Below are 13611 nucleotides of genomic sequence, written 5' to 3'. Positions count from 1 at the left end.
GGCATCAACAGTGAAAATCAGGGTGCCATGTGATAAAAGAACAAGAACTGTAGAGTCAGTGGGGGAAATTGTTGGTGTCTTTTCTATACACTGAAGAGCCAAAGAAACTGTTACACCTGTCTAATATCGTATAGGACCCCCGCAAGCACGCAGAAGTGCCGCAACACAATGTAGCATGGATTCAAATAATAGCTGAAGTAGTGCTGGAGGGAACTGACACCATTAATCCTGCAGGGCTGTCCATAAATCCGTAAGAAAATGAGGGGGCGGAGATTTCTTCTGAACAGCACATTGCAAGGCATCCCAGATATGCTCGATAATGTTCATGTTTGGGTAGTTTCGTGCCCAGCAGATGTGTTCAAACTCAGAAGAGTGTTCCTGGAGCCACTGGGTAGCAGTTATGGACATGTGGGGTGTTGCATTGTCCTGCTGGAATTGCCCAATTCTGGGCATTGTCATGCTGGAATTGCCCAAGTCAATCGGAATGCACAATGGATGTGAATGGATGCAAGTGGCCAGAGACGATGCTTACATATATTTCACCTGTCAGAGTCATATGACATACCAGGAGTTCCATATCATTCCAACTGCACACACCTCACACCATCTTGAACACAGTCCCTTGCTGACATATTGGGTCCATAGATTCATAAGGTTGTCTCCATATGTGTAGATTTCCATCTGCTTGACACTATTTGAAACAAGACTCATCCAACCATGCAACATGTTTCCAGCTATCAACGGTCCAATGTCTATGTTAACAGGCCAAGGTGAGGTGTAAAACATTGTCTTGTGCAGTCATCAAGGGTACTTGAGTGGGCCTTCGGCTCCAAAATCCCACATCTATGATGTTTCGTTGAATGGTTCACACACTGACACTTGTTGATGGCCCAGCATCTAAATCTGCAACAGTTTGCAGAAAAGTTGCATTTTTGTCGCATTGAGCGATTCTCTTCAGTAGTTGGTCCTGTTCTTGCAGGATCTTTCTGCAGCCACAGCAATGTCAGAGATTTGATATCAGAGATGCTGTGTCCCATCACTCGTGTGCCGACTATAACACCACGTTCAAACTCACTTAAATCTTGATAACCAGCCATTGTAGCAGCAGTAACCGATCTAACATTTGTGGCAGACACTTGTCGTCTTATATAGGCTTTGCCAACCAGAGTGATGTCTTCTGCTTGTTTAAATGTCTCTGTATTTGAATATACATGCCTGGGCCAGTTTCTTTGGCACTTCAGTGTAGAATGGTGGGTTATGGGTAATAAGTCGAAGATGTTGATCCACTAGAACAGAGATTCTCTCCGTGTGGTAGAGCAACCGTTCACAATGGAGCATCCTGGGCAGTTGAGTTTGTGGACTGTAGATGGTAGGAGTGGTAGGCATGAGGAGAGAGGTTGACTTGGGGGAGGGGGTCTGGGATGGGCTTAAGGATTTGAGGAGGAACTGAAGATCATGTAGGATTTCTGGAATGAAGTTACTGTCAGAGTTTTGAAGCGATGAATTTGACAACTGGCAGAGTCCCTCAGCCAGGTAATCCCTGTGGTTCAAAACCACAGTGCTGGAGTCTTTGTTGTTCACCATTAGGATTATAGGGTTGCACGGAGGAGTGAACTAAGTTAGGCAGTATTGGTTTTGGGTTGAATCTGATTACTATGGGCTGTTACTAAAAAGTGTTTCCACTGTAGGGACAGGGAGAAGGAGAGAAGGTCTTTAAGAAGTCCAGCATGATTTAATTTGGGAGTGGAGCAAGAAGTGCGACATTTGGAAATGACTGATAGTTCTGTGGGACTGAGGCTTTTGGAGGAAGGGTTCATGACTGTGTTTCAGATTTGTTTGTGTGTTCTGGGTTCAGTATGGTGGTGGAATGGAGTATCGGAGGGTGCGGTAAATATAGTAGGTCTGTGAGGCAGAATTTACCAGCTCTGAGGATATGTAGCAGCGACGTCCACAGTGACCTCTACCTGTCCAGATTCTGTTAGTCCATAGTCCTCACCAACCTTCACTTTGAAACTCTTGTAAATCATGCCCAATCCTCCTTGCAGTATCTCCTCTCCATCCATAAATTTCTCTTTGTTCTGGGATCCCAAATTCGTGCACACTCATTTCTCACACTGAAACTCTTGCCACCCAGGCACTAGAGCAGCATGCACAATGCCACCTCAGAAATCTCTCCAACCACTAACCACCAACTCCTCTCTGTCTCCTGGTCCCTACAGTGGAGAAACCAACCATATCATTCAGATTCAACGCAAAATCCATATTGGATAGTGCGTGACTTGGTTCACTCATTCATCTAGCTGTGATCCACCACCACTGCCTCCAATCATCCTCTGTGAACATTCCATAATTTTGAAACTTGAAACTTCTACCAGTAGAGCACTTGCCTGCGAAAGGCAAAGATCTTGAGTTCAAGTCTTGGTCCAGCACAGTTTTAATATGCTAGGAAGTTTCATACCAATGCACACTCTGCTGCAGAGTCAAAATTTCATTCTGGAAACATCCCCCAGGCTGTGGCTAAGCCATGTCTCCGCAATATCCTCACTTCCAGGAGTGCTAGTTCTGCAGGGTCTGCAGGAGAACTTCTTTGATGTTTGGAAGGTAGGAGATGAGATACCAGCACAATTAAAGCTGTGAGGACAGGTTGTGAGCCATGCTTGGGTATTTCAGATGGTGGAGCACTTGCCCATGAAAGGCAAAGGTCCCGAGTTCGAGTCTGGGTCTGACACACAGTTTTGATCTGCCAGCAAGTTTCATATCAGCGCACACTCTGTTGCAGAGTGAAAATTTCATTCTGGATTCTAGAATTTCTTAACCTCAAGCCTTGCCTCACCATCATTCCCCAAATCCCTCAACAAGGAAACCAACCTTACATCCATAGAAAGAACACAATCCACCAACCTTGTAATCTGGCCTGCTGACAAAGACTCAACCACTGTGGTTTTGAACCACAGGTATTACCTGGTCGAGGACTCTACCAACTGTCAGATTCGTCACTTCCAAAACTCCGTACCAGTGATCCAGTCCAGAAATCCAACAGGATCTGCAGCCCCTCTTCAAATCCTTAGGCCCATCCCAGAACCTCTCCCCAGAGTCTTCTCTCTCCTCATTCCTACCACACAGCACACTCCTCTCTTTTAACTGCTTCCAAGAGTCCATAAACACAATCACCCAGGATACTCCATTGTAGCTGGTTACTGTGCCTCACTGAGAGAATCTCTGCTCTTGTGGATCAACATCCTCAGCCTGAAATAAGGATATCCTGCACAATGTGCACACACACGACATCATCCTGTGCTAACCTATTCATAGGGCATATACAGGGTGTTACAAAAGGTACGGCCAAACTTTCAGGAAACATTCCTCACACACAAATAAAGAAAAGATGTTATGTGGACATGTGTCCGGAAACGCTTAATTTCCATGTTAGAGCTCATTTTAGTTTCATCAGTACGTATTGTACTTCCTCGATTCACCGCCAGTTGGCCCAATTGAAGGAAGGTAATGTTGACTTCGGTGCTTGTGTTGACATGCGACTCATTGCTCAACAGTACTAGCATCAAGAACATCAGTACGTAGAGTCAACAGGTTAGTGTTCATCACGAACGTGGTTTTGCAGTCAGTGCAATGTTTACAAATGTGGAGTTGGCAGATGCCCGTTTGATGTATGGATTAGCACGGGGCAATAGCCATGGCACGGTACGTTTGTATCGAGACAGATTTCCAGAACGAAGGTGTCCCGACAGGAAAATATTCGAAGCAATTGATCAGCATCGTAGGGAGCACGGAACATTCCTGCTTATGACTCGCGACTGGGGAAGACATAGAACGACGAGGACACCTGCAATGGACGAGGCAATTCTTCATGCAGTTGACGATAACCCTAATGTCAGCATCAGAGAAGTTGCTGCTGTACAAGGTAACATTGACCATGACAATGTATGGAGAGTGCTACGGGAGAACCAGTTATTTCCGTATCATGTACAGCGTGTGCAGGCACTATCAGCAGCTGATTGGCCTCCATGGGTACACTTCTGCGAATGGTTCATCCAACAATGTGTCAATCCTCATTTCAGTGCAAATGTTCTCTTTACGGATGAGGCTTCATTCCAACATGATCAAATTGTAAATTTTCACAATCAACATGTGTGGGCTGACGAGAATCTGCACACAATTGTGCAGTCACGTCATCAACACATATTTTCTGTGAACATTTGGGCAGGCATTGTTGGTGATTTATTGATTAGGCCCCATGTTCTTCCACCTACGCTCAATGGAGCACGTTATCATGATTTCATACGGGATACTCTACCTGTGCTGCTAGAACATGTGCCTTTACAAGTATGACACAACATGTGATTCATGCACGATGGAGCTCGTGCACATTTCAGTCGAAGTGTTCGTACGCTTCTCAACAACAGATTCGGTGACCGATGGATTGGTAGAGGCGGACCAATTCCATGGCCTCCACGCTCTCCTGACCTCAACCCTCTTGACTTTCATTTATGGGGGCATTTGAAAGCTCTTGTCTACGCAACCCCGGTACCAAATGTAGAGACTCTTTGTGCTCGTATTGTGGACGGCTGTGATACAATACACCATTCTCCAGGGCTGCATCAGTGCATGAGGGATTCCATGCGACGGAGGGTGGATGCATGTATCCTCGCTATCGGAGGACATTTTGAACATTTCCTGTAACAAAATGTTTGAAGTCACGCTGGTACGTTCTGTTGCTGTGTGTTTCCATTCCATGATTAATGTGATTTGAAGAGAAGTAATAAAATGAGCTCTAACATGAAAAGTAAGTGTTTTCAGACACATGTCCACATAACATATTTTCTTTCTTTGTGTGTGAGGAATGTTTCCTGAAAGTTTGGCCGTACTTTTTTGTAACACCCTGTAGAGAATCCTCTGTAACCACTCAGAATCCCAAACCCTTCAACTAGTTCAGGTGCACCTTCCACAGTATTCTGCCACCTACCAAATCTACGCATTATCCTTGTCCATCCCTGCCCTCCGTCCCCATTCCTCATGGCTCATATATCCCTGCGGTAGACCCAGGTATACATCATCCCATAAACACGTACTACAGTCTGGTCATGGGTATCTCTTGCACTGTCAAAGACAGGACTACCTGTGAAAGAAGTAATCCACAGACTAAGGTGCAACCATTGTCTGCTTTCTGTGTGGGCATGACAACCAATGAGCTTTCTGTCCACATGTATGGGCACTGACAAACTGTGTTGAAGAGACAGCTTAACTTTTCTTAATTGTGCAGCTGGGAATTCTCCTTGTAATATTTCATTTGTTGCCATAAGCCCACCCGGCCCTGCCCCCCCCCCCCCCCAGTCTAACACAACACAGCCTTCTATTGCTCCAACACACCCACAATCCTTTCCCCTTTCTTCTATTTCTCCACTTCCAACTATACCGAACTGAGCAACCCTACTCTGTCCCAGCAACATCCCTGCACACTCCCACAAGCAGCACTACATCTTCACCCAACCCACCCTGCTATCCTGCTTCATGCCTCTTCTTTACCCCACCACTGGATTGCTGATCCCATCAGCCCAGTTAGGACTCAAGTCTGGCTCTGGCCTCAGCGGCCAGAACTATGGTCGTGTGTGCAAGGTGTACGCGTGCTCCTCCTCCCCCCCTCCCCCCCCCCCCACCACCACCACCACCACCACCACCACTTCAGAAGAAGGCCTTTTGACTAAAAGCTAAATACTAAGTTTACCAAAGGGATCAAAAATGTTTTATTTATTGATGATACAAGCATAATTGCTACAGATTCATGTCAGCAATAATAAAGCAAATAACTTATTGTTCAGAATTCATTTGTGGTTTACAACTAGTAGCCTGACTCCGAATTCCAATAACTTTCTATGATGATTCTTAATTGCAACACAACTCAATCATTGTATTGTGATGAAAGAAGATGGACGTGAAGCTTTCTTGAAAGGATAACATGAATGTCTGCCAGCAGAACATAAGCACAGTTATGTTTACTGTTACAATATTGCTTTGTAAAATTGTTCACAAAATTTCAACTGGATGACATTACTCATATTCTGCAGAATATTGTAGTGTGGCATGTTACCATCATCAAGCAATCATGATAACTATATGCTTCCCAGCATGCTTGTATCCTCTGCAGTACATGCTTTTTCCAAAAAGAATAAATTTTTAACATTAATGAGAAAACCAATTTTTTGCTGTGCTCTGTTCAATGGTATTGTTCCCATACATGGCGCAAATGTTTCTGGCTCTCTCTACTGCTGTCAACCCTCTATTGAAATAAAACAGAAGAGTATGTCAGAAATATTCCTATTTCTCCACTTCTCACTCCATTTTCTAGTGCCCACAGCCCCCCCCCCCCCCTCTCACTATTTCCAAGTGACAAAATTATGGTATGTAAACTGAAATAGTAACAGTGAACTACAAATAAAAATGCCAGTATGTAAATAAATCCATAGCAACTGGAATATTAACATGCAAAATAAAAATGCTGTGGATTTATGAAACAACCTAATACTATTAGTTGGGAACTTGCCTAAATTAGCATGTTATAAGGCTCAATTGACTAGCTATAGTAAGGGCATGATAAGTTAGCCGCTAGCCGCCAAGACCTGGTCATTAAAAGTTGACACCATTTGGAACATTTCATGTTGACTGTTCTCTGTTGCAGATTGCTGCCACCCACAGCTACCTTAAAGTTGTGACACATTAACTGATTAATAACAGTTAGTTTTACTCAACAATGGAAAATCCAGGGAGGAATGTAACAGTATTATAGAAAGGATAGTTGCTTCTCACCATATAGTCGAGATGCTGGGTTGGAGATAAGCACGACAAAAAGTGTCAGAAAGTGAGCTTTCGGCCAAATAGGCCTTCGTTGAAGGTAAACACACACACACACACACACACACACACACACACACACACACTCTCTACGTCATATTAGGCACAATCACAAATGTCATTTTCTTCTACCGATTGTGTTGTGTTACAACAGCCATAATTTAATTTCAAATTTCTTGTTATGAATATGTATCTCATTTGTAGATGATTGTCTCAGGAATGAACTTTCGCAGATCGATGTTACTTCTGTGTCAAAACTTATTGATAGCAGAAGGTCAGCGTAAGTTGCACATCTTGTAAGTTGTACATCCTGTAAGTTGTCAGTACCAGAAGACAAACCACAAAACGTTCCCCCTCTCAGACCCTGTAACCCTGCAGTGGTCACACTGCTTACCCCTCCGTCCCTGTGATATAAGCAGCCAACTTTATGTATCTTACAGCCAATTGCACCAACGTCAATTAATGGAAGTGTGTCTTAAGGTATTACTGTCTATGTAAGCATTTTTTGTTGGTTACTGAGTAGGAAAAGTACACTCTTAAGAAGCTTTTAATGTTAGTTGACACTTTTGTATTTGGATGTTTGTTACTAGATGCATCTGAATACTTGATTCAGGCTGTATGTGGACCACAAGCCACAGTTGGATGACCACTGTTCTAGAGCTTCATACAGGGTGTTTCAAAAATGACCGGTATATTTGAAACGGCAATAAAAACTAAACGAGCAGCGATAGAAATACACCATTTGTTGCAATATGCTTGGGACAACAGTACATTTTCAGGCAGACAAACTTTCGAAATTACAGTAGTTACAATTTTCAACAACAGATGGCGCTGCGGTCTGGGAAACTCTATAGTACGATATTTTCCACATATCCACCATGCGTAGCAATAATATGGCGTAGTCTCTGAATGAAATTACCCGAAACCTTTGACAACGTGTCTGGCGGAATGGCTTCAAATGCAGATGAGATGTACTGCTTCAGCTGTTCAATTGTTTCTGGATTCTGGCGGTACACCTGGTCTTTCAAGTGTCCCCACAGAAAGAAGTCACAGGGATTCGTGTCTGGCGAATAGGGAGGCCAATCCACGCCGCCTCCTGTATGTTTCGGATAGCCCAAAGCAATCACACGATCATCGAAATATTCATTCAGGAAATTAAAGACGTCGGCCGTGCGATGTGGCCGGGCACCATCTTGCATAAACCACGAGGTGTTCGCAGTGTCGTCTAAGGCAGTTTGTACCGCCACAAATTCACGAAGAATGTCCAGATAGCGTGATGCAGTAATCGTTTCGGATCTGAAAAATGGGCCAATGATTCCTTTGGAAGAAATGGCGGCCCAGACCAGTACTTTTTGAGGATGCAGGGACGATGGGACTGCAACATGCCAGTTCTGTTTATTGACGAAGCCGTCCAGGTAAAAATAAGCTTCGTCAGTAAACCAAATGCTGCCCACGTGCCTATCGCCGTCATCAATCCTGTGCACTATATCGTTAGCGAATGTCTCTCATGCAGCAATGGTAGCGGCGCTGAGGGGTTGCCGTGTTTGAATTTTGTATGGATAGAGGTGTAAACTCTGGCGCATGAGACAATACGTGGACGTTGGCGTCATTTGGACCGCAGCTGCAACACGGCAAACGGAAACCCGAGGCCGCTGTTGGATCACCTGCTGCACTAGCTGCGCGTTGCCCTCTGTGGTTGCCGTACGCGGTCGCCCTACCTTTCCAGCACGTTCATCCGTCACATTCCCAGTCCGTTGAAATTTTTCAAACAGATCCTTTATTGTATCGCTTTTCGGTCCTTTGGTTACATTAAACCTCCGTTGAAAACTTCGTCTTGTAGCAACAACACTGTGTTCTAGGCGGTGGAATTCCAACACCAGAAAAATCCTCTGTTCTAAGGAATAAACCATGTTGTCTACAGCACACTTGCACGTTGTGAACAGCACACGCCTACAGCAGAAAGACGACGTACAAAATGGCGCACCCACAGACTGCATTGTCTTGTATATCTTTCACGTCACTTGCAGCGCCATCTGTTGTTGAAAATTGTAACTACTGTAATTTCGAAAGTTTGTCCGCCTGAAAATGTACTGTTGTCCCAAACATATTGCAACAAACTGTGTATTTCTATCGCTGCTCGTTTAGTTTTTATTGCCGTTTCAAATATACCGGTCATTTTTGAAACACCCTGTATGAAACTCTTTTTCCTCAATTACTCTCAAACAAGGGTCTACTTTGAATAATGGCTGCAAGGTGTGATATTTGGGATCCTAACCTACTCCTAACAGATCATTTCAAAAAGGCAGTCTCACACCGGGGGACCTATCCTTGCTAGTTCACAAGTGACCTTTCATTGTTTAAATTTAGCATTTATCAAGCAGTTGTCATTGATTTGCTTGATCTTTGTTGACACAGCCATGATCAGCGATTGCTTCAGAAAAACAGCCGATCAAATGCACCACAGCAACCACAAGAGCAGCAACAGGCACAACAAGAAAACAGTGGAAATACCAGTGTGCCCCTTGAAACCCAACAGTTTGGTGTTTCTCTGCAGTTCATAAAAGATCACAATAATGCTGATCCTATACCACCTGTAATGCGCCAGTGTGTAGAATTCCTTAGTCAGCCAGATGGTAAGTATCTCACACCTTAACAGTCATAGTTGCTTTACATTCATCTTAAGATTGCGAAATTTTTGATGCAAGGTAAATAAAATATCTGAACATTCTTAATCTGTTTTTCTAATAATTGCACTGTATATAGAATTGATTATCAGGTGAGTATTTAATCTGTACTTTGTCAGTTCTATCTTTCAGTTGTCGCATGTCACTTTTATTTCCTGTGTTTGAATGACAAATGGGCATTTCTGGGAGTGCTCAGTCACAAGCAGTAGCGTAATTTTTGAAAAAGAAAAAATGCTTAACCTATTATTTTCTCTGTGGTGGTGTAGAGTAATTCATGAGTGATTGAAATTATAATGAGTAAAAAGAAGTAATAATGTTACAGACTGAAAGATTATTTTCATTATAGCATTGGAGACTGAAGGATTATTCCGTAGATCATCAAGAATCACTCAAGTTAAAGAAGTCCAGAAACGGTTCAACCAAGGCCTTCCAGTAGATTTTCAGGGTGATGTTCATCTTGCGGCTGTTATACTTAAAACATTTCTCAGAGAGCTGGAGGAACCATTGATGACATTTGATCTGTATGATGAAATCACACAGTTTCAGTGTAAGTAATACTAATTAATTTTTGTTATACTGTTAAAGTTACTGTATTGGTATTGCAGATAATTTATTTTATTAATAATACTTAATGTAAGCTGACACTGTACTATAGACAAATTCAAAAATAGTTCCAGTTGTGGTAAATTTGGGGAGAGAAGAAAAAGAAAATGTATTACCTGTAGTTTCCTCTCTTTTTTTCCAGTCCATCCCCTCCCAACCTTTTTTATTTATTTTCTTTTAGAACAATCATTTGTTAAAGAATTAATTCTTAACCCCCCTCCTCTCCCCCATATGAGCGTGCTAAACTGCTAATCCCCCCCCCCCCCCCCCCACACACACACACACATTTCATTCTGTATTTTATTCCAAGTTAGCTGGTCCAGGTCACTGGATTCACATTTGGGAGGAGCGTTGTTCAAATCATGGCTGTCCTGATTTGGTCTTGCTGTTGACTAATTGTTAAACTCTCGATCTTGCTCCTTGATTCTATTTTATTGTTAATAAGAAACCTATTCTTTCGGTTGTTTGTACTTTTTTGAAGATGTTAATAACATATGAGAACAGAAAAAAATACTGACTGTAATAAAGTAGGTAGTTATAGTTTTGGACAGTAATTTGTATACCGATAACAGAGAGATGGCAATGTATTTACTGTTGTTGTAAATTATTCAGAAGGACTACATCAAATCTGAGCAAATTCCTTGTGTAAATGAGCCCATTTTTCCCACCTTCATTTCTCTTTTCATCTTGTTATTTCATGACTTCTCTTCAAACTAACTCCATTTTGCTGACGAGTACTACTGTTTCTCATTTCATGTTGGCACTATTCCCTAGTCCCAACCCAAAACTGCTTTCACTTCTTGACACCAGAAACCTTCATATTTGGGAACATTTATTATAAGTTTCTTTTTACATTACCATGGTCAAAATGGAACCATGAAGTGACAAGTTTTGTAATGCTAGAAATTATTGTACACCTCTTTGAAAGTAGAATTTTCTGTTTCATAATTATGGTGGTCAATTTATTTGTCTGCTGTTAATTGTTTCAGGTATAGCTAAGGAAGAAAGGCCACGCTATGTAAAAATTCTTATATTAGAGAAACTTCCGGAGGATAATTACCAAATACTCAAATATCTTGTACAGTTCCTTTCAAAGGTATAGGTTCACTAGCTAAAATTTTCAAAATTTAGGTCAATATTTTTCATTTCAAGAAAGAGTTGTGTACAATGACTAATTTTGTCCTGCAATATTTGTTACAGGTTATGGACAGATGTGATCTGAATAAAATGACGTCTTCAAATTTAGCTGTTGTATTCGGCCCAAACCTAGTATGGGCTCAGACAGGACAGTTCTCTCTCTCTGCCATTGGGCCTATCAATATGTTCACTGACTTTGTTCTCACAAACCATGAACAAATATTCATTATTTAATTACAAACTGAAGTAGAGTATGTGCTCTTCCATCAGTCTGAATCATATAATATTTTTGAAAAAGAGATTGTCATCATCTTATCAAAGCTCAGGCTGGGTGTGAACTGATAATAGCTGGATCATATTTTGTCTTACATTAAATGCCCCCAGCAATATTTTCTCACAGCTCAGTGAACACTTTTTTCTGTGAGACTATATAAAAGGTCAACTGAATATTTTGAGCAAGCACAAATCATGCTATGGTATTGTAATGTAAAGAGGCATTTTAGCAAAAATGTTTTCTATGTTTCATGAAAAAGTGAAAAATGTACATGAACATTTTAGCAAAAAAAAGTTTTGTATATTTTGGGGTAGTTGAAGGCAACATGAAATACCAAAGAAATGAGGCAGTTTAGCAGCATAACTTTGTGCTTTGCTAAATTGAGATAGGAAGATTTTATATTAAAAAGAACTGAAAGTAGTACAGGCAAGAAGAATTGTAACTTAATATTTGTAAATATTGTGAAAGATATTATATGTTCATTTATTTAACAGTAGACCTCTTGTGGTAGCCAGCACTGCAAAGCTAATTACATTATGTACAAACTCGAACAAAAAGTGAGGAGGACGTATATGAAGTGGTTGTCATTTGGCCGACTATTGTTTGTAACAGTGTGATTCAAGGCGGAGAATACTTAACTCTAGTCATTAGCTGTGTTCAATGTATATGTTGAATCAGATAAATAATGGTCTCATGCTTGTTATTCCAACCTATGTTCAACGAATTATTTCCTTTTTGGGAATATATGTTAATCTGAAGGAAGCTCCTTTTAACATTTTGATTCAAAAGTGTTGTTCTTGATAATTTCTTGTCGTAAGTTTTTGTTAGATTTTCAAATGCGTAATTGAAGGTATACATTTACTCATACATGAATGCTATTTCTCATGGTTTGGCATGTAAATTTGGTACATGCCCCCCATCTTATTATCCATATAGTGTTTTGTCATATGTAAGTTTTCTAATTACCTACTTACAATAATTCTGCTACTTAAGAGGATTAAGATGAAACGTTTATGAATTTTGTTTCATATGAAGAATAATATCGGTGCCACCACATAGTGTGGTCTATGAATTAATCATTTGGGATATAACTAAATTTGAACATTATTCACACTCCAGTTATGTGTGAATTGTAATTCCCCTTTGATACTGGTACAGGCTCAAACTAGCAACCAAAATTTAACTCTTGTAGCAGGCATAATTATTAACGTAATTTTTAAATATTTGTCTGTTTTATATATGCTATTGAATAATGCAGCACTGAAATTGTATTTTTGTATTGCATGGTGAGATAAAAACAATAAGAATTTATCATCACTGAAAAGTAGGCCTATCTCTTAAAAATCAGTGTCTGTTCATGAAATTGTCAGTGACAGATGTACTGTATGATTTTTTCAGTATAAGTAGTAAATGCAGTGCATGAATGTTATTTGCCTTGCATATAAATTATTTGTATTACATTTATAAATTAGTTTAATGCGCACATTTAATATGTAAACAGCAGCAGTTCATTTCTTCTTGTTCCTTTCTTTTTCTTTTTGCTTTTGCAGGAGGAAGAAATAAGCCTTTCAGACACTGCAATTGTGTTAATTACTGTAGAGTAATTAATATTGTCAATATTCACTGCTAAAGTGGTCATAACTTAGTCAATATTATTATTTCTTGAACATTCATTAAGTGATCTGATATATAATGATATATTTTTATACTTAAGTTTCTTTGACCATTTTGTTTTAATTTTTTACAGAGAAAAAAATGTGTTTTATATACTATATTGAATTGTATTTATCTTAACTTACCTGTAACACAGAGACCTTGCATTGAAGGTTATGGAATGGACAGAGCATTCATTTTGTGTATTGTTTAATAGAGAGCTTGTCAGAAACCACATTTCACTCAGGGAGGAGAGATTTTAAGAAGGCTTTCATAGGTACGGACTGTTTGGAATAATGAGAGATTCGAATTCCTTATCTATGTATGACATGGAGGGAGTTTCCTTGAGGCAACTAATATTCTGCTTCTAGTCTCAATGAGGTTGTTAAATTGAGC

At 40.7% G+C, this 13611-nt stretch overlaps 1 protein-coding gene across 1 annotated transcript in view; it reads left to right on the top strand.

The window, feature by feature from the left end:
* The window catches only part of LOC124613097 (rho GTPase-activating protein 1-like), a 96057-nt gene extending 83022 nt beyond the window's left edge, over positions 1-13035 (top strand). The window contains exons 6-9 of the mRNA XM_047141691.1: positions 9280-9497; positions 9895-10095; positions 11141-11247; positions 11352-13035. Coding sequence (XP_046997647.1) covers positions 9280-9497; positions 9895-10095; positions 11141-11247; positions 11352-11522 — 697 coding nt within the window. The 3' untranslated portion in view covers positions 11523-13035. The remainder of the gene's footprint in view (positions 1-9279; positions 9498-9894; positions 10096-11140; positions 11248-11351) is intronic.
* The last annotated feature ends 576 nt before the right edge of the window (positions 13036-13611 follow it).

This window comes from Schistocerca americana, chromosome 4, assembly GCF_021461395.2.
Source record: "Schistocerca americana isolate TAMUIC-IGC-003095 chromosome 4, iqSchAmer2.1, whole genome shotgun sequence".
NCBI lineage: Eukaryota > Metazoa > Arthropoda > Insecta > Orthoptera > Acrididae > Schistocerca > Schistocerca americana.
Note: the sequence above shows the minus strand (reverse complement) of the source record. Positions and strands in the feature narration are given on the sequence as shown.